Genomic DNA, 25,726 nt, shown 5'->3' with positions numbered 1-25,726 from the left:
TCTAAGAAGTAGAAGTTCCTTACTTTTCTTTTTAATCTCTTAGAAAGAATGTCCAAAATGTTCTCTGCATGGTACAGCTAGCTTTGAGTGATCCATGTCCAGATTGAAACATGTGTTTTGGGGGCAGGGGAGAGCAAATAAAAACCAAGGGCCATGCAGAGCTCAGCTGAAAGGGAAAGCCCATGAAAGTCCATGACTAGACACACACATTACATTAACTCATGCTTTGTTGAATCTAATACAAATGGCTGGATTCCCATGTTACACCAAGCCAGAAAAACTTGGTTTACAAAACAGAATGGCTGAATTGGAAAAAAAAACACATTAAACCAAAACCCAACAAACTACATTAAGCGCTGGCACAATAAGTGCTTTGGGTTAATAGCTCCATGACAGAGTACATGCTTAGCAACCCCAGGTTCAAATCGCTTGGGTCTCCAATTAAGTGAATCAGCTAGTAGACCTTTACCATCTATGTTCATGGAGAACTGTTGCCAGAATATATCTTGAAATTTTTCTTCAGGCTTTTCAGGTTTCTGAAAATTGGCTGAGCATTACCCACATATTCCTAACCTTACTTTTTAAAATATACAAAATTAGTAGAGTACATGGACCAAGAGAACAAAACAGCAAGCAATGTGATTGTTGGCCCTTTCTCTAAATCCTTACAAAAGGGAATTCCAATGTCAAGGGGTTGCCAAGCTTTCAGACAGTGCACAAAAATATTTTTTCAGTCTTTATAATATGCAAATTTAATTAAAAAGCCATAGAGAGCTAACAGCTTCCAGATCATAGGCTTTTAGACACAGCGAGCGCTCTTGCACACAAAGAAAAGCAGTAATCATTTACCATGATCTATAAATTGATGCTCAAGAGACTCTTTTGTCGACGTGTCACTGGTAATGAGTGAGAAGTTCAAGAGGATGCTACGGTACAGTCTGTGTGCATCACTTAGAGCCATTTCAGGTGTCTTCCATCCTGCACAGTAGAAGAGAAAAACATTACATTCTTCAAACACCTTGGCTTTGAGAAGCTCTTTCTCCAAGAAACCCATACAATGGGATCTCTGTGTCGTTGATATTTCTGGGGAGTGTTATAGGTATTGTTGAGATTCCTCCCAGCCAAGGACCTGGGACCATAGCTGCAGATGGTCCTTAATTTCCGCAAATGCCAAAGTTAAGAACATAACTTAAATAAGCAAAATCCCACAAGACTATTCTTTTTTTAAAAAAATTAATTTGATTTATATTTTGTTGTAAACTGCCCAGAGTCCCTCAGCTGGGAGGAGATGGGCAGTGACAAATTTGATAAATAAATAAAATAAATAAATAAAATTTATTTCGGGGACTAGTATCTGCCTTTAGATGACAAAGTAGTGGTCCATACAACGCTGTCAGAAATCCACACTCTGGACCTTAGCAACAATAGCGCAGCCTAGAATACTTTCCTAAGATTGCACATTTAAGAGATAAGCTGGTTTTAATGGTGGCAAATCTACCACTACTTAGTTTCCTAACCTTCTAAGGGCCAAAGAGGCCATTCAATGAAACTGAAGCATTCCAGAAGCATGGCATATTTTTTTTCAATTTTAAGGGTAAGAATGGGATGATTTGTAAACACCTTCCCAAATGGCCCATTTTTGACACTATGGATGAGAATGCTTGCTGAAAGCTTCCAGGAGGCAAATACTAATTCCCACTCTTTAGCCATCCATCCTCCCCTGAAGGATGGATGTAATTTCCAAATAGCCACAACCACCACCAATACAGCTGCCCTAAGAATGTAGATCAGTCTGCTTTTTGCTCCATATTGCTTAGTGCTCTGGGTTTGAAAGCAAGCTTCAGGACCAACTGGGGATCTTGAAAACTGTAGAGTAAAATCTCCTCCCAGAATGCATTGCACTGCCATTTTACACAGAGTGCTCCAAGTTCTCTACCTATATATGGACAGATGTTTAAAAGTATGAAATATATTACACTTGAAAGGAAGAGAGGAACACAGATTTTCACATTCACCTTGAGCAGAGAGCTTTTGCCTGAGTGCCAGTGGGAAAATGGACGAAGGCAGGACAAGGTAAGCAGCAGTTAGCTGGAGAGCACTGGCTCGCAGCAGATACCAGACCTTAGAGGACCTTCGCAATGCTGGATTTTGAAGGATTTCTACTAACAAATTGAGGCCTTCTTCAGTCTGTTCATAAAGATAAAAAGGGAAGAAAGATCAATTGCTAAGAAGACTGTTCTCAGCCAGCCAATTTTTTATGCATGTTTTCAGTAACTCATGGATCAGATTGCAGTTAATTTGCCAACTCCGGAGATATTTCTTGAGAATCACAAAGTAGCTGCAGATTGTACCCAATATTTCTTTGTTAGTAGATTGAACAAACTAAGAAAGGGTGACTGGGTCAATTTCTTGCTTTCTGTAGTAGTTTATTTCCCAGAAAGTTGATCGCTTCGGGCCTTTGAAGTGCCACGCCCATGGTGCCAAAGAGCTTGGTTCCTTATTTTTCTATTAAGCCATATGGATCTCTGCTACACTAATTCTATCAGCCAATTAACTATAGTTCTAGTTATTAAGGAATAATGCTATATATCATTTCCTACTTGAAAATGTTCTTAATAATCTTCTCACAAAAGTATACCAACAATGTTTCTTAAGAACAAAAATGTTAAAATATAGAGAAATGTGATAGTGCAAATGCTAACAAGATTTACCAGGAATTATCAAAAGATAAAATTTACTAATACAGGCTTGATTACAGGCTTCTAGAATAACTTTTTTTAAAAATGATAACCTCCAGTTGTCGCTGAACTAGAACTCCAAGCATCCCTCACCACTGGTCGAGCCGCTGGGAGGTAGTTCAGCAGCATCTGTAGGGACAGGGTGCATCGCTTGCTCTAGATTTATGGTCAATCTAGGGCTGGTGCTAATTATTATAATGATGTTGGGCTCTAGCTACAATTCAAAAAGATACTCAATTGGATACGGTATGTCTTGCAGACAACCAGAGGGTAGTCTAGCTATGATGAGCCTCCTTGCCAGGTCAACAAATAAGCACAGCATAAGAAGTATCATCTACACAAGAAGATCAACTAACAAGAAGGTTACTTAACTTTCAACAGCAGAGCCAAATATTAACTACAACAAAAGCCTCCCTTTGTGACCCTAGAGAAGCATGTTATCCATGTTGCTTTCTAGTCTATCATTCTAGATACAACTAGAGTCAATGGACATCCTGGCTAGCAGGTGAATAGAACTGTAACCAAGCCAACACAGGGCACTAGGTTAGATCAAGGCCAATGTAGCTTTAACTACAGGTTTTTTAGCATACCAGCTTGCCAATCTTGGTGTTCTGCAATGCATACAAGAAGGCATTCTACCACAAATACCTTGCAATTTGCTAAATATAGCTTGCTACGGAGCACAGCTAATGTTTGATTCATCAGCAAGTAGGAGCTATTATTTCCATCCACATTTTTCAAGCATAATTCGGCTTCCCTTAAAACAGCCTAAAAGAAAAGGGAAAAAAGGACATTTTCAGAACAGGTAACCCATTAGCATTTAATAAGAGAATCTAGCTAATGTCTGACCACCAGCAATTCATCTCAGCAGCCTCACGACTCTACATTGTGAGATACCCTTCAAGGAGAAGGCTGTCCCCCGTATACCTCCCCTCCTAGAATGTGGGATAGGACTTCCCCTCTTGAGAAGCTGCACTTGAAGACCACCCAGAAGCTTCAACTGGTTCAGAATGCAGCAGCACAAGCAGCAATGGGCATGCCTTGATATGCCCATGTAACACCTCTGCTTCGCAAGCTGCACTAGTTGCCAGTTTGCTTCTGGGTGTGATTCCAAGTGTTACCTATAAACCCCTACAAGGCATAGGGCCTGGTTATTTAAGGGCCACCTGTTTCCCATAGCATTTGCCCAGCCAATCCAATTTGGCAGGGTTGGTGTGCTCTGGGTTCCTTCAGTTAAACATTGTCATCTTTCAGGACCAGGAAGTGCACCTTCCCTATAGCAGCACCTGCCCTCTGGAATGAGATTCCCTGTGAGATCAACAGCTGTTTCCAGGCAAACTGTGATGCACTAAATGGACCAACAGCATAACAATCAGCTATAAACAAAGATATGGGCATATGATGAGTGGTCTGTTGGGTTATTTGTGCTGTTAGCATACTATTCAGACTCACCTCAGCATAACTGGGACACTCCAGTTGGAGAAGGAGCTTAGCAATTTGGCACAAGGCATTGGTTTTCCCAACAAAATCTTTAAGTGCACCAGAAAGAGCTGTGATTAGGAAGAAGCTCTCTATAGCCTCTAGCGGCTGTGGAACAAAAACAGAATAAAACATTTAGATACATAATTTTGAGGGGGTGCAGCAGGAAATGTAGAGGGTGGTAATACAATAAAGTGGAGTAGAGATGGCCAGCTATAACATTCTGAAAAATCTGGTGGCCCAGACTTGTTCCTGTAGAACTCAGGTACTGTAGTAAAGTTGCCATTGCTTAAACAGAAAGATTGCCCTCGATTCAAAGTGCATAAGCTCAAATGATACTCCATTTAGAAATCATTACTAGAGTTGAATAATCAACTCTTCCCAGTTCTCTCTGGACAAGAAACAAACTGAAGTTGCAAGTCTGATTATCCAGCCAGTGCATAAGCTTACAAAGCAAGCAAATGTATACAGTGTACTGATGGAGGCTTTCTCCTTTCACTGAAACTGAACAAAGAGTATGCTGTTAGCACCTTATTAACAATTTTATGATCATTATCTTCCAATGGCTACCATAGCTATTGATCACCAGCTGGCCATCTACATTGCTTTCTTTGTGATGGGAAGAAACTTTTACACTGATTTCAAACATAAATCTGGACAGAACAGAAGAGAATTATAATACATACATATTTCACCCCACTGCAAGAATTCATTCAAAATGCTGACTCAACATTTTGGAAAGGTGTTCCATTTTAAAATAAGTTTGTATGTACTTGCTTTGGGAAAGCTGCACCACCCACTTTTTCTATTGTTCCTTCACTGAAAATTACAGAAGTGCAAGGGAAAGAGACAGTAGCAAGAACTAGGAAGCCAGAAATTTCCAAAGACAGCAATTCTTAGCATCTGCTAATTCCTTTTATAGGGCTTTAAAATCTTTTTGACTGATGTTACCACTACATGATGTTGTGGCATCAAAATATTTTAAAAACAAGAATATTCTGAAAGGCTACAACCTCACAGAATATCATGGAATGCTACAGAGATTCTAGATGTTTTTATTTTAAAAAACCTGGAGGTCAAAAGAAGCTATCTAGAGATGCCACATTGCCAATTCCCATTCTTTTATGACAGCCTGTGGATGAAAAAGTATAGGTTGATGCTTCAGTTGGAACTACAGGTAGTTCTTGTTTAACAACTCTTGGATAGCAACCATGGGCAAATATGACAATAAACAGTAGAAAAAATAATAATTTTCTGACCAACACCTGCACCCAAATTTCTGCGCCTGACGACAACACATGCTGGAGAGTAACACTGGCATTGCTGCCTGAGAGAACTTTATCTAAATGAGACAGCAACAATCAGCAATCTTCGCAGTCTCAGTCTCTCTCTCTCACATTGTTCACTTAGCGACCATTTCACTGGAACCAGTTGGGGTTGCTAAATGAGGACTACCTGTACTTCAGGCTTGCTCCATGGCTAATATACCTCCCCCAACTGCTTTGTACATTTTGACTCAGTTCTTGCAACCACCGTTAACATTTCCACCCTCTCTCCATGCATACATCTGGGAAACCTGCAGAGCTGCAAGTGAACTTGTGCTATAATTCCCAGTATCCCACCATGCTGGAAGCCTAGAGATTCTCTACTCCTTCCTTCGGTAGCCTATCAATACAAAGTGTGTGATTTAAACTGCACACTTGTGAACAAAACAGCAGGTTGTTTATTACTATAAGCAGCAACACTCTTCCTCCTATAACCTATCTCTCCATCCATCCCCATTCTCAGATTGGGAAGAGAGTTAACATTTGTAGTTAGAGCAGAAAAGATGCATCACATTTGTGAGATGTATAATGCCCATGAAGAGTTGTCATCTCCCCAACTCCCCAGGCACAAGGCTTTTCATAGGAATCCCAAAGAGACCAGAGATGATCCACCTATCAGAGGATCAGAGTGGGAAGGAAAGAAAAAAAGAGTGAGCCTCAAGGAAGCTAAAGGAGCCAGGCCAAGTCTACAAGACAGAATACCCAGCACTTAATACCTTTCCCTACCATCGGAAGATGAGACCCCAGGTCGGACGATGGTCAAAATGCTACTGGGGAGGAACAGAGGATGAGCTCAACTAGCCCCAGACGTGATGACGCAGCTAGCTCAAAGCCGAAAGGACGGCTAGCGGCTGACGGTGCTGGTGGTGAACAGCGAATCCGATGTTCTAAGGATCAACACGCCATTGGAACCTGGAATGTAAGATCTATGAGCCAGGGCAAATTGGATGTGGTTATTGGTGAGATGTCAAGATTAAAGATAGACATTCTGGGCGTCAGTGAACTGAAATGGACTGGAATGGGCCACTTCACATCAAATGACCACCAGATCTACTACTGTGGACAAGAGGACCACAGAAGAAATGGAGTAGCCTTCATAATTAATAGTAAAGTGGCTAAAGCAGTGCTTGGATACAACCCAAAAAACAACAGAATGACCTCAATTCGAATTCAGGGCAAGCCATCTAACATCACAGTGATCCAAATATACGCCCCAACCACAGATGCTGAAGAAGCTGAAGTAGAGCAGTTCTATGAGGATCTGCAGCACCTACTGGACAACACACCTAAAAGAGATGTGATTTTCATCACAGGAGACTGGAATGCTAAGGTGGGCAGTCAAATGACACCTGGAATTACAGGTAAGCATAGCCTGGGAGAACAAAACGAAGCAGGACATAGGCTGATAGAATTTTGCCAAGACAATTCACTCTGCATAACAAACACTCTCTTCCAACAACCTAAGAGACGGCTTTATACATGGACTTCACCAGATGGACAACATCAAAATCAGATTGACTACATCCTTTGCAGCCAAAGGTGGCGGACATCTGTACAGTCGGTAAAAACAAGGCCTGGAGCTGACTCTAGTTCAGATCACAAACTTCTTCTTGCACAATTTAGGATCAGACTAAAGAGATTAGGGAAAACCCACAGATCAGCTAGATATGAGCTCACTAATATTCCTAAGGAATATGCAGTGGAGGTGAAGAATAGATTTAAGGGACTGGACTTAGTAGATAGGGTCCCAGAAGAACTCTGGACAGAAGTTGGCAGCATTGTTCAGGAGGCGGCAACAAAATACATCCCAAAGAAAGAGAAAACCAAGAAGGCAAAATGGCTGTCTGCTGAGACACTAGAAGTAGCCCAAGAAAAAAGGAAAGCAAAAGGCAACAGTGATAGGGGGAGATATGCCCAATTAAATGCAAAATTCCAGAGGTTAGCCAGAAGAGATAAGGAATTATTTTTAAACAAGCAATGCGCGGAAGTGGAAGAAGACAATAGAATAGGAAGGACAAGAGACCTCTTCCAAAAAATTAGAAACATTGGAGATAAATTCCAGGCAAAAATGGGTATGATCGAAAACAAAGATGTCAAGGACCTAACAGAAGAAGAAGAGATCAAGAAAAGGTGGCAAGAATATACGGAAGACCTGTATAGGAAGGATAACAATATCGGGGATAGCTTTGACGGTGTGGTCGGTGAGCTCGAGCCAGACATCCTGAAGAGTGAGGTTGAGTGGGCCTTAAGAAGCATTGCTAATAACAAGGCAGCAGGAGACGACGGCATCCCAGCTGAACTGTTCAAAATCTTGCAAGATGATGCTGTCAAGGTAATGCATGCTATATGCCAGCAAATTTGGAAAACACAAGAATGGCCATCAGACTGGAAAAAATCAACTTATATCCCCATACCAAAAAAGGAAAACACTAAAGAATGTTCAAACTATCAAACAGTGGCACTCATTTCACATGCCAGTAAGGTAATGCTCAAGATCCTGCAAGGTAGACTTCAGCAGTTCATGGAGCGAGAATTGCCAGATGTACAAGCTGGGTTTAGAAAAGGCAGAGGAACTAGAGACCAAATTGCCAATATCCGCTGGATAATGGAAAAAGCCAGGGAATTTCAGAAAAACATCTATTTCTGTTTTATTGACTATTCTAAAGCCTTTGACTTTGTGGACCATAACAAATTGTGGCAAGTTCTTAGTGGTATGCGGATACCAAGTCATCTTGTATGCCTCCTGAAGAATCTGTATAAAGACCAAGTAGCAACAGTAAGAACAGACCACGGAACAACAGACTGGTTTAAGGAAAGGAAAGAAGTATGGCAGGGCTGTATACTCTCACCCTACCTATTCAACTTGTATGCAGAACACATCATGCGACATGCTGGGCTTGAGGAATCCAAGGCTGGAGTTAAAATCGCTGGAAGAAACATTAACAATCTCAGATATGCAGATGATACCACTTTGATGGCTGAAAGTGAAGAGGAACTGAGGAGCCTTATGATGGTGAAAGAAGAAAGTGCAAAAGCTGGTTTGCAGCTAAACCTCAAAAAAACCAAGATTATAGCAACCAGCTTGATTGATAACTGGCAAATAGAGGGAGAAAATGTAGAAGCAGTGAAAGACTTTGTATTCCTAGGCACAAAGATTACTGCAGGTGCTGACTGCAGTCAGGAAATCAGAAGACGCTTAATCCTTGGGAGAAGAGCAATGACAAATCTCAATAAAATAGTCAAGAGCAGAGACCTCACACTGACAACAAAGGTCCGCATAGTTAAAGCAATGGTGTTCCCCGTAGTAACATATGGCTGCGAGAGCTGGACCATAAGGAAGGCTGAGCGAAGGAAGATCGATGCTTTTGAACTGTGGTGTTGGAGGAAAATTCTGAGAGTGCCTTGGACTGCAAGAAGATCAAACCAGTCCATCCTCCAAGGAAATCAAGCCAGACTGCTCACTTGAGGGAATGATATTAAAGGCCAAACTGAAATACTTTGGCCACATAATGAGAAGCCAGGACAGCCTGGAGAAGATGCTGATGCTAGGGAGAGTGGAGGGCAAAAGGAAGAGGGGCCGACCAAGGGCAAGGTGGATGGATGATATTCTAGAGGTGATGGATTCGTCCCTGGGGGAGCTGGGGGTGTTGACGACCGACATGGAAGCTGGTCCATGAAGTCACGAAGAGTTGGAAGCGACTAAACGAATAAACAACAACAATACCTTTCCCATCATTCTGTATAAAGCTGCCATGATATGCAGGGATACTGCTGTCTGCTCGATGCTCCGTAGAGTCGGGGTTGTGCCTTTTGACAGGAGCTGTTTCCACAAGGCAAGGGCATCATCCAAACATCTGGATTGCACTAGAAGGAAAGCAAAGTGTTGGGCAAAGACAGATTGCAGACTTAATGGGATTATCTTAGTTCAATTCTGCCTTCAGCAGCTACAACTGTAGTGTTTCACACACCCAGGAACGAGCCCGCCATCAGAAGCAGTCATACTATTACTATAAGTAAGATGCAGCCCCACCTGAGCAGAAGGGAGATTGCTTTGGAAGAGACCGTCATGTCTGGTATCTTTTACAATTCTACCACCAAATTTTGGTAAAACAGTCTGAGAGGAAAGCTTGAAACAATTCTAAGACTACATTTGCTTTCTGCTAATCAAGTAATGTTGAGTAAAGAACTAGAAAGTGTGCATTTCTATAAGTAGCCAAACCCAACCATACTATTGTCTCTCCTGGGGAGATGTCTGTTGCATCCTAAGCTACCTGAGTAAGAACAGGTAAGATCATTCCGAGTAGCACAGAGCTGCTGAAGACATCTGCCTAACCTTCTCAGCTGCAACATATATGTCCACTGGCTGAATCAAATCTCTACAGAGCTTGAAATTCAATTACTTCAGCTTTCTCCAGCCTGGTGCATTCCATATGCCTAAAGACACGGGGATAGTGACAACTCCTTCACTACCCTTGCCTAAGGCAACAGGGTTGACAATTGAAGCAACTTGCTTCTTAATTATGGCATGGAATTCTTTTCCTTGGCAAACACTTTAAAAATGCAGTATCGGGCAACTTTTTTAAAAAAACGGTTGTTACCGGCTGTTTTTGTTGTTGTTACTATTATTCGCACACTTTTATTATTGTGTTCATTTGTTTTTTTAATTCTTTCCAACAAAAGAACACGTATAAAGAGCAAAAATTGAAATTAATGAAATATTTGTAACATTGTGTAAGCTGGTAGAACTTGGTTATGCAGCCTAGATTTATGCTTCCTATTTTCTATACAAGTGTTTCCAGTACAGAAAGATTAACCTATTTTAATTGAAAGATTAACCTATTGAAAATTTCCAAGCAAGATTAATCTATTTTGCTTAGACTAGACAGGTTGAGAATGATATTGGATTGAGCTGATCCATTGATATCAACCTTGACTGGATATGGAGGAACACTGCAAAGTTGTTTTTTTTAATATAATTTTTATTAAGAATTTTAATTACACTAGTAAAAACTAATGCAAACTAAACTTAGGGAAAGAAAAGAATGGAAAATAATAAAAAGTGCAAGAAAAGAGAAAAAATAAAGTTCTCACAAAAAGTATAAACAAATTTAATAACTCTTCACCCTTACAAGGTTAAATAGATATCTCTTCATCCCATAGCCCGTTCCTTATCTATAAGCAAATCCATAAAACATCAACTTTTCAATCCTGGTGTCAGCAAAAAGTCCATAAAGGGTTGCCAGAACATTGCAAAAGAAAAAAAAGTCTTATTTTAACCTTGGCTTTAACCAACTTTAACCACCTTTAAATTCCTTCCTTTTACTTCTATCAGTCTTAATCTTTAATTCAATGAAATATTGTTGTACGATTTGATTTCTCTTCAATCTTCTTTATCCCATCACACAGATGTCTTCAAAGCTTTAACAAGCCTCTTTTGTAAACCAATAAGAAAACATTTTCCAGGTCATTCTCTTGGTTTATCATTTGTTTTGTTGTTTATTCGTTTAGTCGCTTCCGACTCTTCGTGACTTCATGGACCAGCCCACGCCAGAGCTTCCTGTTGGTCGTCAACACCCCCAGCTCCCCCAGGGACGAGTCCGTCACCTCTAGAATATCATCCATCCATCTTGCCCTTGGTCGGCCCCTCTTCCTTTTGCCCTCCACTCTCCCTAGCATCAGCATCTTCTCCAGGCTGTCCTGGCTTCTCATTATGTGGCCAAAGTATTTCAGTTTTGCCTTTAATATCATTCCCTCAAGTGAGCAGTCTGGCTTTATTTCCTGGAGGATGGACTGGTTGGATCTTCTTGCAGTCCAAGGCACTCTCAGAATTTTCCTCCAACACCACAGTTCAAAAGCATCGATCTTCCTTCGCTCAGCCTTCCTTATGGTCCAGCTCTCGCAGCCATATGTTACTACAGGGAACACCATTGCTTTAACTATGCGGGCCCTTGTTGTCAGTGTGATGTCTCTGCTCTTAACTATTTTATCAAGATTGGTCATTGCTCTTCTCCCAAGGATTAAGCGTCTTCTGATTTCCTGACTGCAGTCAGCATCTGCAGTAATCTTTGCACCTAGGAATACAAAGTCTTTCACTGCTTCTACATTTTCTCCCTCTATTTGCCAGTTATCAATCAAGCTGGTTGCCATAATCTTGGTTTTTTTGAGGTTTAGCTGCAAACCAGCTTTTGCACTTTCTTCTTTCACCTTCATCATAAGGCTCCTCAGTTCCTCTTCACTTTCAGCCATCAAAGTGGTATCATCTGCATATCTGAGATTGTTAATGTTTCTTCCAGAGATTTTAACTCCAGCCTTGGATTCCTCAAGGCCAGCTTATCGCATGATGTGTTCTGCGTACAAGTTGAATAGGTAGGGTGGGAGGATACAGCCCTGCCGTACTCCTTTCCCAATCTTAAACCAGTCTGTTGTTCCGTGGTCTGTTCTTACTGTTGCTACTTGGTCGTTATACAGATTCTTCAGGAGGCAGACAAGATGACTTGGTATCCCCATACCACTAAGAACTTGCCACAATTTGTTATGGTCCACACAAAGGCTTTAGAATAGTCAATAAAACAGAAATAGATGTTTTTCTGAAACTCCCTGGCTTTTTCCATTATCCAGCGGATATTGGCAATTTGGTCTCTAGTTCCTCTGCCTTTTCTAAACCCAGCTTGTACGTCTGGCAATTCTCGCTCCATGAACTTCTGACGTCTACCTTGCAGGATCTTGAGCATTACCTTACTGGCAAGTGAAATGAGTGCCACTGTTCGATAGTTTGAACATTCTTTAGTGTTTCCCTTTTTTGGTATGGGGATATAAGTTGATTTTTTCCAGTCTGATGGCCATTCTTGTGTTTTCCAAATTTGCTGGCATATAGCATGCATTACCTTGACAGCATCATCTTGCAAGATTTTGAACAGTTCAGCTGGGATGCCGTCATCTCCTGTTGCCTTGTTATTAGCAATGCTTCTTAAGGCCCACTCAACCTCACTCTTCAGGATGTCTGGCTCTAGCTCACCGACCACACCGTCAAAGCTATCCCCGATATTGTTATCCTTCCTATACAGGTTTTCTGTATATTCTTGCCACCTTTTCTTGATCTCTTCTTCTTCTGTTAGGTCCTTGACATCTTTGTTTTTGATCATACCCATTTTTGCCTGGAATTTACCTCCAATGTTTCTAATTTTCTGGAAGAGGTCTCTTGTCCTTCCTATTCTATTGTCTTCTTCCACTTCCGCACATTGCTTATTTAAAAATAATTCCTTATCTCTTCTGGCTAACCTCTGGAATTTTGCATTTAATTGGGCATATCTCCCCCTATCACTGTTGCCTTTTGCTTTCCTTCTTTCTTGGGCTACTTCTAGTGTCTCAGCAGACAGCCATTTTGCCTTCTTGGTTTTCTCTTTCTTTGGGATGTATTTTGTTGCCGCCTCCTGAACAATGCTGCCAACTTCTGTCCAGAGTTCTTCTGGGACCCTATCTACTAAGTCCAGTCCCTTAAATCTATTCTTCACCTCCACTGCATATTCCTTAGGAATATTAGTGAGCTCATATCTAGCTGATCTGTGGGTCTTCCCTAATCTCTTTAGTCTGATCCTAAATTGTGCAAGAAGAAGTTTGTGATCTGAACTACAGTCAGCTCCAGGCCTTGTTTTTACCGACTGTACAGATGTCCGCCACCTTTGGCTGCAAAGGATGTAATCAATCTGATTTCGGTGTTGTCCATCTGGTGAAGTCCATGTATAAAGCCGTCTCTTAGGTTGTTGGAAGAGAGTGTTTGTTATGCAGAGTGAATTGTCTTGGCAAAATTCTATCAGCCTGTGTCCTGCTTCGTTTTGTTCTCCCAGGCCATACTTACCTGTAATTCGAGGTGTCATTTGACTGCCCACCTTAGCATTCCAGTCTCCTGTGATGAAAATCACATCTCTTTTAGGCGTGTTGTCCAGTAGGTGCTGCAGATCCTCATAGAACTGCTCTACTTCAGCTTCTTCAGCATTTGTGGTTGGGGCGTATATTTGGATCACTGTGATGTTAGATGGCTTGCCCTGAATTCGAATTGAGGTCATTCTGTTGTTTTTTGGGTTGTATCCAAGCACTGCTTTAGCCACTTTACTATTAATTATGAAGGCTACTCCATTTCTTCTGTGGTCCTCTTGTCCACAGTAGTAGATCTGGTGGTCATTTGATGTGAAGTGGCCCATTCCAGTCCATTTCAGTTCACTGACGCCCAGAATGTCTATCTTTAATCTTGACATCTCACCAATAACCACATCCAATTTGCCCTGGCTCATAGATCTTACATTCCAGGTTCCGATGGTGTGTTGATCCTTAGAACATCGGATTCGCCGTTCACCACCAGCACCGTCGGCCGCTAGCCGTCCTTTCGGCTTTGAGCTAGCTGCGTCATCACGTCTGGGGCTAGTTGAGCTCATCCTCTGTTCCTCCCCAGTAGCATTTTGACCATCTTCCGACCTGGGGGTCTCATCTTCCGATGGTATACCGACATATCTCTGGTTGTACTGATCCATTTAGTTTTCACGGCAAGAATACTGAGGTGGGTTGCCATTACCTTCCCCAGGGATCGCATTTAGTCTGACCTCTCTGTCATGACCTTCCCGTCTTGGGTGGCCCTTCACGGTTTAGCTCATGGCATCATTGAGGTGCTCAAGCTCCAGCACCACGACAAGGTAACGATCCTTTGCTGAAGTTATCATTTGTATTACCCTTTTAATTTTTAAAACTTCAGCCAGTTTCTTTTGTATATCCAATAAAACGTCCTTTTCCAAATCATTATCTTGGCCTGTCATTTGTAGTTCCACTTTCTGTACTTTTCCTTTATCAGATAAAATTTGTTCCACATTTATCATTCCTTAATATCTTTCAGACATAGTCTATCCATAAAAGCCTACAGTGTTGATATTGCAGTTACTAACTTCTGGCTCCATTCTTCAAAGATCTCCTTTAATATTTCCAATGTTATAATGTTTTGTATCATTCTGTAAGTCCCAGTATTAACTGACATCAACCTTCCTATTTTTTTTTCTTCTGCTTAAAATCTTTAGTCCCTTCTACTGTCCAGTTTCTAAAATCATCACTTTTTTGTTATGACTTGCAATTGCCAGGATAACCAAAATAAATCTGTTTCCCACGAGAAGATGTTTATTTTTTTTTGTTAATTCCAAAATCTTATAGCAAAAGTTAATATTCCAAATTTATCCGGACCCTTAATCGGTTTATAACTTCCTTAGATCAAAATCTTGTTTAGCTTTTTGCTGTTTATTTCAAATTCTTTAAGTTCTGAAGCTTGTAATTAATTTTTCTTTTGTTCAGAGTTCAAGATAAATTCATCCAATGAAGACTTTTCAAACCTGTCATTCTAAAGACCTCTAATACCTTTAGAATAGTTAATAGGCAATTTCCAAAAGAGATTAGGAAGTGAGGTTTGCACCACGGTCATCAGCTCCGCTTTCGCACAGCCGTCTTCAGTTCGCCATATCTTTCCCAGAAGTCAAACACTGCAAAGTTTTTATGTCCTTTATGACATTGTTTTTAGACTAAAATGAAAAATTATATGTTGAAGCTTAAACTGATTAATTAGAATGTTGAAACAGTTCAGTTTAACACAATAAAAAGAATGTCTTAGAAACAACAATAAAGGAATATCCTCTCTTACCAGCATATAACAATCTCTAAAGACGTCCATCTCCTATTCCTGCATAATAAGACCCATGTCTGCTGCTTATTCCCATCAGGATATAGGATTACAAGAACCCTACCAGTCTTGATATTAGCTACTCTTTGTTTTAATCTCATTACTTGAATTTAAGAGTTGCCCACAATCCAATAGCAACATAAAATTCCTCACCAGAATCTGCAGATAGATTAAATGCAATGCCAAGATACAGGAACTTGTCATCATGGGATTTATCCTCATAACTGAGATCGTTGGTTTCAAAACCCTCAAGAACTTCTGTGTCTTTTTGTCCCTGAGCATTTCTGGTTCTCTGCTCTTGCTTGATACTCTGTGTGAAAGAGAAGAGCTAGCGTTAAACCTGACTACTGCCAAACAGCGTGCTTAGTAGTTAAGCCAGACAGTGTTCTCACTGTCTCTGCTCCATTTGTCTATGTCAGGGTTCCTCAACCTTGGCAACTCTAAGCTGTGCGGACTTCAACTCCCAGAATTCCCCAGCCAGCAAAGAGTTGAAGCCCGCACAGCTTAGAGTTGCCAAGGTTGAGGAACCCTGGTCTATGTCCCTTGTGCAGCAACCTAGGATAAGAGAACTTCAAAGCTACCAGAGAGATTTCATTGAGCCCATACTGCAAGATACTTTACATTATGTGTTTAAACTCAAGTAATCATCTGTGAATGAGCTCTTGAGATACATCAATTCATGCAAAACAACAATATGGCAGTTAGTCTCCCTTTGGTGGTGGTGGTGATTATTTTATCCTGCCTTTATTTTGGTCAACTCAAGGCAGCAAACATACTGTACGTAATACTCCTGCCCTCTATTTTCCCCACAACAACCCCCATATGAGCTGGGTTGAGCTGAGTGTGTGTGACTGGTCCAAAATCTCCCAGCCAGCTTTCATGCCTAAGGGAGGTCTAGAATTCAAAGTCTCCTAGTTTCTAGGCCAGCACCTTCAGCACTGCACAAAGCTGGCTCTCTATTCCAAAACAAAAACTATAACAGGTTCCCTTGCCCTGATTAGGATACATGATTACTATATGGTAGATATATAGCCATCAATGAATGAATGAATGAATGAATGAATGAATGAATGAATGAACTTTACATCAGCATTCTTTACTTCCACATGTTAGAGTTGTGACTGGTTACTTTGGATAACCTTAAATTATACTGTCATTTAATACTAGCGATATAGCAAAGTAAATATTTCTGCTTTCTTTTCTAATTTTTAATTAAAATAAGCTGAGAAAAGACAGATTATGTTCCTTCCAGTGGCTGTCACCCCCTGCTCTCTGGAGTATAGAATACATACAAACAAACCAGAATTTAAGTGGTTGAGTTCTGTGCTGTTTTGCTTTGAGTCATATACCTCATGCATTTTGTCTTCAACTGTGCAGATATAAAGCCAGAGTAAAGCCTGGGCCTTATCATCCTGGAGCTGTTCCTCATTCTGTGGAGTCTTTGGCACATATTCTAACAACCGCAGGGCTTCGTTTATAGAGTCCAGAGCAGAACTACAAGAGAGAAGATCTAAATTTAGCAAGAATAATTTCAAATATGATTAGCGACAATTGCTGAGAATCCTTTTTGCACTGGACTCTCATACATTCAGAAGCATAACTGATGTAGTCAGAAGATTGCTTGTTAGTTTCTAGTTAGCTTAGCCTGAATCCTCATCAGTTCAGGTTCATTACACCTAAGTGCATCCAGTCCTTGTTTAAATACTCCATGAGATCCTTCTCTTTTTTCGCACAAGAGAAACAAGTACTTTGGTCAGAAAAAGGAGCAACAGCAGCACTTAAACAAAATATGCAATTGTCCAGAACCCTATTAGCATCAGCATTTCAGAAGAGACAACTGATCCTTACATGTATCAGTTCTGTAGCATCAGCCAGCAAGCCTTTGTTATCTAGCAAGGTTGATACTCTCCCAACTCATCTCCAGTTCTTCACTTAGAAGTCCACACTCAAACCAGTGAAAAGACAAAAGCAGATATGGAAGACAAGGAGAACAAGATACTAGAAACAAGCTGGCAGTTTCCAGTTCAAGTTCATTTTTAAGACTTGGCATCACTTCAATAGAGAGGTATCCAAAGTAGGATGGTTGAGGAAAACCATATAGCTAGCATCAAATCATACTATCTACTCACCATTCTGTCTGCTCGCTATAATCATGATAACATAGCACCTGCGCCAGTTCCACCAGGATAAAAGCTCTTTCATGGACCCAATGGCTGCCTTCTGAACATATGTCTAGGAGGTCACAGATCACATTGAAGCGCTCTTGGCCAGTGTCAACTCGCACAGCTTTGTATGCCTTCAGTTCCTCCAACAGTACTTTCACAAGGATCTTGTCCTCTAAGTTATACTCTTCAAGACCTTCCTTTAGAGTCCTATAATGAATATAGAAGCCAAACAGGAATAGAAATTTAAAAAGGCGTAAAGCAAAGGTATGTAGCTTCTGTCATCTGGACAGCCTATGACCAGGTGAATAAGCATGTGTAGATTGGGAAAGGCAAAATTTATCCAATTTTGAGGCTGCCTGACTCTGGGTGGCTACGGTGTGCTTTGTGCACCATTTTAAGGGTCTCACTTCATAAATGGGCAGGGACACTCTTTTTACCCTAAAACTATTTTTGTTGTGTTTGGTTTGGTTTATGTTTTTTTTTAACGGTATTTTTAAGATGTTGATAAAGCACCCTTCATCACGAGGGTGCTTTAATATTGATACTTTTCAGTATCAGCTTTTTCTACTGATACTAGGTCCCCCCCCCAATAAATGACCCTATAGTCACAGCAGATGACAGTGTCTAGCCAACCTTGACGGACCTTAAAGAAGCCAAGCAGAGTTGGACCTGGCTAGTACTTGGGTGGGAGACCATCAGAAAAACAGGCTAGACTGGAAAGTTGAAAAAATGTTCCAGAAGGCAACCGCAAACCACTCCTCAGCTGTTGCCAAGAGGTCCATGAAGTCACCAGAGGCTGAGTTTGACTTAAAAGGACAGATTCAGACACAGAAGAGGATATAACATGGAAGATAATCCTAATGTCATACCTCTTCTACTAATAATTAATGCTGAAATTTTATCTTATTTTCATTTTTGAAGAGGAAAAAAAGCTTCAGCCTATGACCAGGTGAATAAGCATGTGTAGATTGGGAAAGGCAAAATTTATCCAATTTTGAGGCTGCCTGACTCTGGGTGGCTACAGATAAAAAGAAAAACAGTACATTCAAGAAATCATAGGAAGAAGAAAACAAGGGAAAACTAGACGAGAGGAGGAAGTAAATGGATAGAGATGATTTGGGGGAAGTGTTAGAGAAGGAAGGAAATACAGAGGATGTGAATGCAATGGGAGAAAGCGACAAGAAAGAAGAATCTGGGAGGGAAATGGGAAAGGCAAGAAAACAGTGGTAAAAGTCTTGGGAAGCAATTAGTTGGAAATACCACAATGGGTAAAGTGGGGGAAAAGATAAGGGGATCTAGTGACAAGGAGGCATTTGACACTGCATCAGAACATGTGCCCATGTTCCCACTTCTTGCACTCTTGATGCAAGAAGTTCTATACATTTTATTGCTAAAAAGTAGACGGAGGGAATCTTCTCCCACCAAATAGACTAATTATGAATTCATTTGCATGGCTCTCTACCCACAGCAAGTGGAAAGAATAGCTCACTCTTAAATAGCCTTATCAAAGGATAATCCACTATGAAAGTATCTGGCTGAATGAGGCAGCAGATAGCATTCTTTCCAAATTATCCTGCCAGCTCACATTTGCTTCAACTGACATGGCCAATACTGAAGGTCACTGGAATCTGGGACCCTCCAAGTATCACACCTACAAGTTCCTCATTCCTATGGCACTTCCATGAATAGAAGGCTTACAGTATGTCTGGATACTACTGAATATGCTGAGACTAAATGGGAGCCATTTAGTCACCATTCTGCAAATGCAAAACATTCCATATTTATATAAGTCCTTGCTTAACAATCATCTGTTTAGCGATAGCTTGGATTTACAATGGCACTAAAACCTGATTTATGACCGGTCCTTGCATTTATGACCATTGCAGCATCCCTGCGGGCACATGATCACAATTTGGGTGCTTGGCAACCTATTTGCATTTACAACCTTTGCAGTGTCCCACAGTCATGTAATCACCATTTTCAACCTTCCCACTGGCTTCCAGCAAGCAAAATCAACAAGGAACTACATTCTCTTAACAACCATGTGGTTTGCTTAAGGACCACCACAAAAATGATCATAAAATTGGGTTGATTCGCTTAACAGGTCACTTAGCAACCAAAATTCCAGTCCCAATTATGGTCGTTAAGCAAGGACTACCTGTACAGAACATTGGTTTCAGGTGGTCTGTGCATGTGTATGTTGAATGTTTTGGGTTCATGCACATGTCTGGACCAAAAAGCTGTTATTTGTGGCAGAAGTGCTTTTGGGGTGGGGAGAAAAGATGGGTGGGGAAGCCCGAGATATCATTTGCAGTTGAAGGGAAGGAGGGGAGGCACTTAGAAGGTTGTAGGGATTGGCCAATCAGCCACGCTGTGCTGGAAAATTGAGAGTGGCAGCTTGGGCTAAAGAGGAGGGAAGAATAGAAACTGGGAAGACGGGGGGCTGGGAAGTCTGGAATATGCCGTGCTGGAACATCAGCTGAGGGGACACAATGGAGGGAAAGTGCTAGGAAGATTAGGAGGCAGTCGAGCCAGTGAAATACGTCATTCTGGGAGCTGCTGAGAAAGGGAAACACATATCAGCCTTGCCCCAGTTGACCTGTAAAATCACTCCAGGATTCCTCTAAATTTTCTTAAGGCTGAAATCTAGAACCACCAAAACATTCCTGAGTTTTATTTCACCAAAACATGGCTGACCTGAAATAGGTCTGCTGAACTTTCAGAACCCAGTGGTTTATTCTGGGTTTGAAAACAAAACAAATTTTCCATTTTGCGCATAGCTCATGGCCAAGGCATTCCAATTTTGAAAGGTAACCTCCACATACCAGACCTACATTTGTTACCCATAATAGGCAGCTAGATAAAGTAGTACCTGAAAGTAGAGAAAGGGGGCAGTGGTAACCCTGCTACTCATAAGGCTGAATAGCAAGAAAAGAACAAGTTTGAAGGATTCCAGGAAGACAGTGGAATAATTTAGTTCAGAAAACTGCTAAGAATAAAAGCAGCAGACTGAGCACTGTATTTATGGATAATAATTAAGGCAGGCTGCCTTTGTTCTGGGGAGACTGTTTCAATTATGGAAGTCAAATATCAAAGTAATTTTTTTAATTCTTAAAGGAAAATATCATACTCTTTCTGCAGTAGAAAACTTTAAATGGCAAGAAAGAGGAACACCAGCCTCATTACCTCTAGTTTCCTCAGTACTAGGATGGCAGGAAGCAAAAAATAAATAACAATTCCTAACAAAAAGAAAATACAGAAACTATTCCAAGATTGCCAGTTTTGAGCAGGAGACCCAATCTTTAGTTTCTTTCTTACTTCAGCCTCAAATCTTCAGCCCCATCTTTACTGGCGTCCATCTTGACTTTGACCCAGGAGCAGACAGGCTCCACCATCTGTTCTATGATCTTGCTGTGATGAGAAGCCAACCAGAGGACTACAGTCTGAAGACCTGCCTCTAGCAAGCCCAGCTTCCTGTAGTTCTCTACTTGCAGCTTAAAGCAGTTGTGTAGCTGGAAAGAGAAAGATAAGCATTCAGGGTGGCAGAGAGAGAATTTGCCTCAGACTCATCCAACTGCCAAAAATTAGAAGCTCCTCTCAGTTTTCAATACAGCAATACATGTCAAACAACTGAATTATAGCTTTTGCTTAAATTTCTAAACTATTCTAGGAGGTCAAAGCTCAATGAAAATCATGGGATGTCAGGCAGAGGTAGTTATCCCAATTTTTTTTTATTTATTAAATTTATATAGCTGCCCGTCTCACATGCATGATTCTGAGCAGCACACAAAGTTAAAAACACAAAAGCAAGCCAACAAATTAGCCAAAAACCTAACAAAAATAATTTAAAAACAAAAACCTGGCTGGGGAATTCTGGGATTTGAATTCCACACATCTTAACATTGCTAAGGTTGAGAAACACTGGTATAAGGTCATGGCAGACCCATGAAACTAGTTTTGTAAAATTGTATGGTCCAGAGAAATGAGATCAAGAAATTCCCCAGGAAAGCCATTGAACAGGGATACGGTTAACCAAATTGATTATGATTGGCAAATAATCGGAGGCCTCCTAGAAGCATTTTATCTCAGTAATCCAGAGAGGATGTAATACAAATTCCCAGAATTACCTTTAGACTACAAATACAAGCCTATACAATACAAATCCACTGAATGCCCTCTGAAACAGCCTCTTCCTTAAGATTTGGAAGGTCCTAACCCTTTTGGCCTTTCACAGGGTTGTAAAAACCTGGGTTTCCCCACGAGCATTAGGGCTGGGATGTTAGGGGAACCATGTATGTCTCTCTGTGAATTTATTATATGGTGCCTTGGATTGTTCCTTGGCATTGGATTATTTTGACTTTGATTATGAAGTACTTTCTGTATCATTTTTTGTAAATTGTTTCTTAGTCACCCCAAGTTATATATTTAAGATGGGTGGCCACATAAATTCTCTAAATCAATTAATTTGAAGTTGTTTTGAATACAGGTTGGGGGAGTGATTTACATTCTAAGTAAACATCCACAGGTTCTGTCTAGAAAAGAATGATTTGCCAAAGCCCTTCACTAAGTTCAAACCTGGGCTTGGTTCCATTAGTAAAACAGTAGGTTTGAGACCTTTGTCATATAAAATTAGAGCCTACTGCAAACACAGTTAATCAACAGCCTTCCTATTCAATAGTTCCTGTGCCCCACCAACACTCTCATTTCATGCCTTTTTATTAGGCTATAAAAAAAACGTAGTTACCTTTTCTGTAGACAAGTCTGTACATTTGTCCTTTTTGACTAGCCATCCGCAGAACTGCCCCATTATGGAGTTAGATTCTACATACATCTTATGAGTGTAGAATCTATAGGCCAGCCGGGATACACAATATGCTGGAAGAACAAAAGCATTCTTAAGCCATCCAAATTAATATTAAATCTACTTTTGCTAGAGGCCTACTAAACTATTTCCTCAGGTAAACTAACTATATGTTGTAATAAGCCTCCTTTAAGCAAACAAGTTGTTTTCAGATCCCTGGGTGAAAATAAGATTTGCATGAAAGCAATATATTGATTTAAGCAAGGCAAGAAGACCAACAACATTTCTTTCTGGCCAGGTTCATATATCATGCTAAGCCATAGCTAGATGTTTTCAAACAGTTTCTAGAAGAATAAATCGCTATACCTGGATTCAGACTTCTCCCAACAAAGCTGGACAGGAAAGAAATAAATACTCAAGGATACAAGGATTTCTGAGCTTCCAACGAGGAATGGAGAACTAACACCCTGATTTTTTTCAGCTCTGCAGATTGCGGGGGCAATATGGCCAAAAAGGCAGCTGGATGCAGAATCCAGACTGTCAAAATTCTCTCTGGATCAAGAGAGATCTTGAGATTACCCATATGTACTCCAGACAGCTGGGGGGTTTTGTGATATTTTTGTGATGTTTTTGCAGCCACTTGCAATCAGCTACAAGTTGCGGGTTCCATCATGCTCTGAGCCATTAATGCAGCCTTTTAAGGTTTGCCCAAACCTCATCTTTTCAATCGCTTTGGAGTTTTATTTTTTTTATTATTATTTCTTTAAGACTGAAAAATCTTTGGAACCACAAGTTTAGCATTCACTGGGTAAGTCTCTCTTCAATCCATTTAAAAAGAAAGAAAATTTCATGTTTCCAGCTTTGTAAGACTCCCGTTTTTTGCAATGTACAGCAAAGGGATGATCATAGTGTTGTTTCTGGGAAGTTTTTAAATGCTAAGGGCTTGGATGAAATTGATTAAAAGAAAAATCATAAATTAGAAGGATCCTCTCCCATGGGAACATTGCTTTTGCTTACATTTCAAGCTGATAACAAGACTTTGAAGGCTGATCACTACAGGGCACCAGATGGCTACCTTAAAGGAAATGTTTTATAAGTTGGCTCAAGAAGTGCTTGGGCTATTTAACCAGAACCAAAAGTTATCAAAGAGAAACAAGTCCTTTTGAAGATAACCGAAATGGATTTTAAGGTGGACTTAAAAATTATAACCTATAAAAAAGAGATGGAAATATGGGACTTACAAATGGAATTGGGTTATCATTTAAAAATTAAAGATATACCAATAATATACCAAAAAGAGCAACGTGGATTATCCTCTTTAATTGGAAAATAAGAGATCTACTAGAGTTACCACATGGAAATTACAAGACTTGGATAAAGATGACAAGAACTTCAAGAGAAAAGAGAAGGATAATAGAAGAAAGCAGAAGTTAGAACTTTATTTATGGGACTTAAGGATTATTGGGAAGCAGAGGAAAGCAAATATAAAATTGGTTTATTTGATTATAGTTAAATAATGAGTTGCTATCTCTGGTGATGCTTAATGGTTATCGGGACTGGATATTTCTTTTTGGAAATGATTAACTGGGTCTAATGGATTAGTTTGCAATGTCTATGTTATTATTTTTGATATGTAAATAACGGGTTACTACTGTATCTCCGGTAATGTTTAATAGGCTAAGTTTGTGCACTTCCCTTGCTAACTATTTTTGGAAAATGCCTATTAACTGCTTCAAAGAAGTTAGACATCTGCAGAGTGACAAGGCTCGAAATACCGGGTGAGTTTTTAGTCCTCAATGTAAGAATATGAAGATCTATTTTTACAATCGTTGAGAACTAAAACAAACAGCAAAAAGACAAGGTTTTGGCTACAGAAAATTTTAAGGGCTCAGAAAACATTGGAGTTTTGGACTTTGAATATTAAGACTTGAAATTATTTGAAAAAAACAAATATATGTCTGGGAAAGAAAAATAGTTTTTGAGACTGGAGTTATAAGACAAGCAACTTATAATGGCGTTTAGAGACATCTTTGAAGAACTGCGTAGAGATCTGCATTATGAATTCAATCACATCAGCTATGTTGTGTCTTCTTGAGAACAGTTTGTTACGAGACACCGATGTTACAGAACAAGATATACAACAAAATTTACTTGAGGTAAATATGAACGAGACTAATAAGAATCTTGTCACCAGATATAGAGAGAAAACTGGATGTTTTAAAAACCCACAAGGAAATAAAAATAATAATCCCAATTGGAATAATATCCTTTTGTTGGATTTACAAGAGACTGTTTAGAGTGCTAAAAAAATTTGTAACAAGGATCAACAATCATTTGAATAGAAAAAGACTACTCTGTATAGAATTATAAAGGACTACAAAATCGCTTTCTTCAACCAGGGATAAAATGGGATATGTTGTTATTCTGGGTGGTTCTCTCTGGATTTACTGATTTATTTCTATTAAATAGAAAAATGTGGTGGACTGGATTTGCTTACACTTAATATGAAGTAAACATTTCCCTATAGTTACTTTATGTAATCCTAATCTTATAGTACCTAAATTGGCTTTGCATTTAACTGTTTCTCTTTATTCAAAGCAAGGAAGTTTGGAGAATTTGTCCTTTTAAAGTAGATATTATTTCTCTTTGTTATGTTAAATTTTAGTCCTTTGTTTACATTAGGATACAGGGATTACTTTATATTCATGAAATGTAGATGTGCTTATAGTCCAGAGTGGAGATATGGGATGCATATTTGAATGCAATAAGTTGTTTGGAATGTTGTGTATTGGAACTTGTCTTTTGTAAAGGAGAAATGGTCTCTGTCATGTTAAACTTAGATTTGTTATTTTGTTTATATTAGGATACAGGGACCATTTTATGCCTTTTAAATGGGATTCTGTTATAGTTAAGATGTGGCATGTTGAGTTTTATGTATGTTAATTAATGGTAAAATCTTAGAGCTTTGTTTGGATCTTTTGCTGATAACTGGATTGAAGATGATGTTACTTCTTTGATTTGCCTGTTGCTAAGAAATGGGTTATGGGATGAAGAGTTTTATATTTCTTAGCTAAGAGGAGGTGAAGAGATCAGGGAATAATAGAAGAAAACATCTGTAGCTCAGGGTTGAACCATGGAGCCCTTAGTGCTCTCTGAGCTTGGTTGTTTGCTTGCAGATGTTTCATCACCTGACTAGGTAACATCGTCAGTGCGAGAAGGGAGTGGGCTTTGCTCCCTGTTTATATACCGTAGCTTGCCCTGACAGTGTTGGTGGGGGTGTGGTTCTCTCCTTGATTAGGCTGTGGCTTAGTGTTTGATTGTTTGTCTGAGTTGGTAGTTCCTTGATTGGGGTATTGTTTTGTGTGTGATCGTTTGTCTGGTGTTAATCCCTGCTTATCTGGGTGTTGGTGGCTGGCGAGGTAGTGTTCTGGTCTTTTTGTTTCCTTCTTAGCTTTTTTTAATTGTCTCTTTTGAATGGTGTGTAAATGTTGTTTACCCCTACGTGCTTG

At 40.0% G+C, this 25,726-nt stretch overlaps 1 protein-coding gene across 1 annotated transcript in view; it reads right to left on the bottom strand.

The window, feature by feature from the left end:
* ESPL1 (extra spindle pole bodies like 1, separase) overlaps window positions 1-25,726 on the bottom strand; it is a 57,808-nt gene that overhangs the window by 22,767 nt on the left and 9,315 nt on the right. Inside the window, exons 5-14 of the mRNA XM_063292967.1 lie at window positions 22,161-22,291; window positions 20,735-20,928; window positions 17,381-17,623; window positions 16,601-16,745; window positions 15,405-15,561; window positions 9,267-9,406; window positions 4,191-4,325; window positions 3,387-3,506; window positions 2,016-2,187; window positions 850-978 (exon numbers count right to left, since the gene is read on the bottom strand). Coding sequence (XP_063149037.1) covers window positions 850-978; window positions 2,016-2,187; window positions 3,387-3,506; window positions 4,191-4,325; window positions 9,267-9,406; window positions 15,405-15,561; window positions 16,601-16,745; window positions 17,381-17,623; window positions 20,735-20,928; window positions 22,161-22,291 — 1,566 coding nt within the window. The remainder of the gene's footprint in view (window positions 1-849; window positions 979-2,015; window positions 2,188-3,386; window positions 3,507-4,190; window positions 4,326-9,266; window positions 9,407-15,404; window positions 15,562-16,600; window positions 16,746-17,380; window positions 17,624-20,734; window positions 20,929-22,160; window positions 22,292-25,726) is intronic.

The sequence above is a fragment of the Candoia aspera genome, chromosome 2, assembly GCF_035149785.1.
Source record: "Candoia aspera isolate rCanAsp1 chromosome 2, rCanAsp1.hap2, whole genome shotgun sequence".
Classification (NCBI taxonomy): Eukaryota; Metazoa; Chordata; class Lepidosauria; order Squamata; family Boidae; genus Candoia; species Candoia aspera.
The sequence above is the reverse complement of the archived record's forward strand: the minus strand, read 5'-3'. Positions and strand labels throughout refer to the sequence as shown.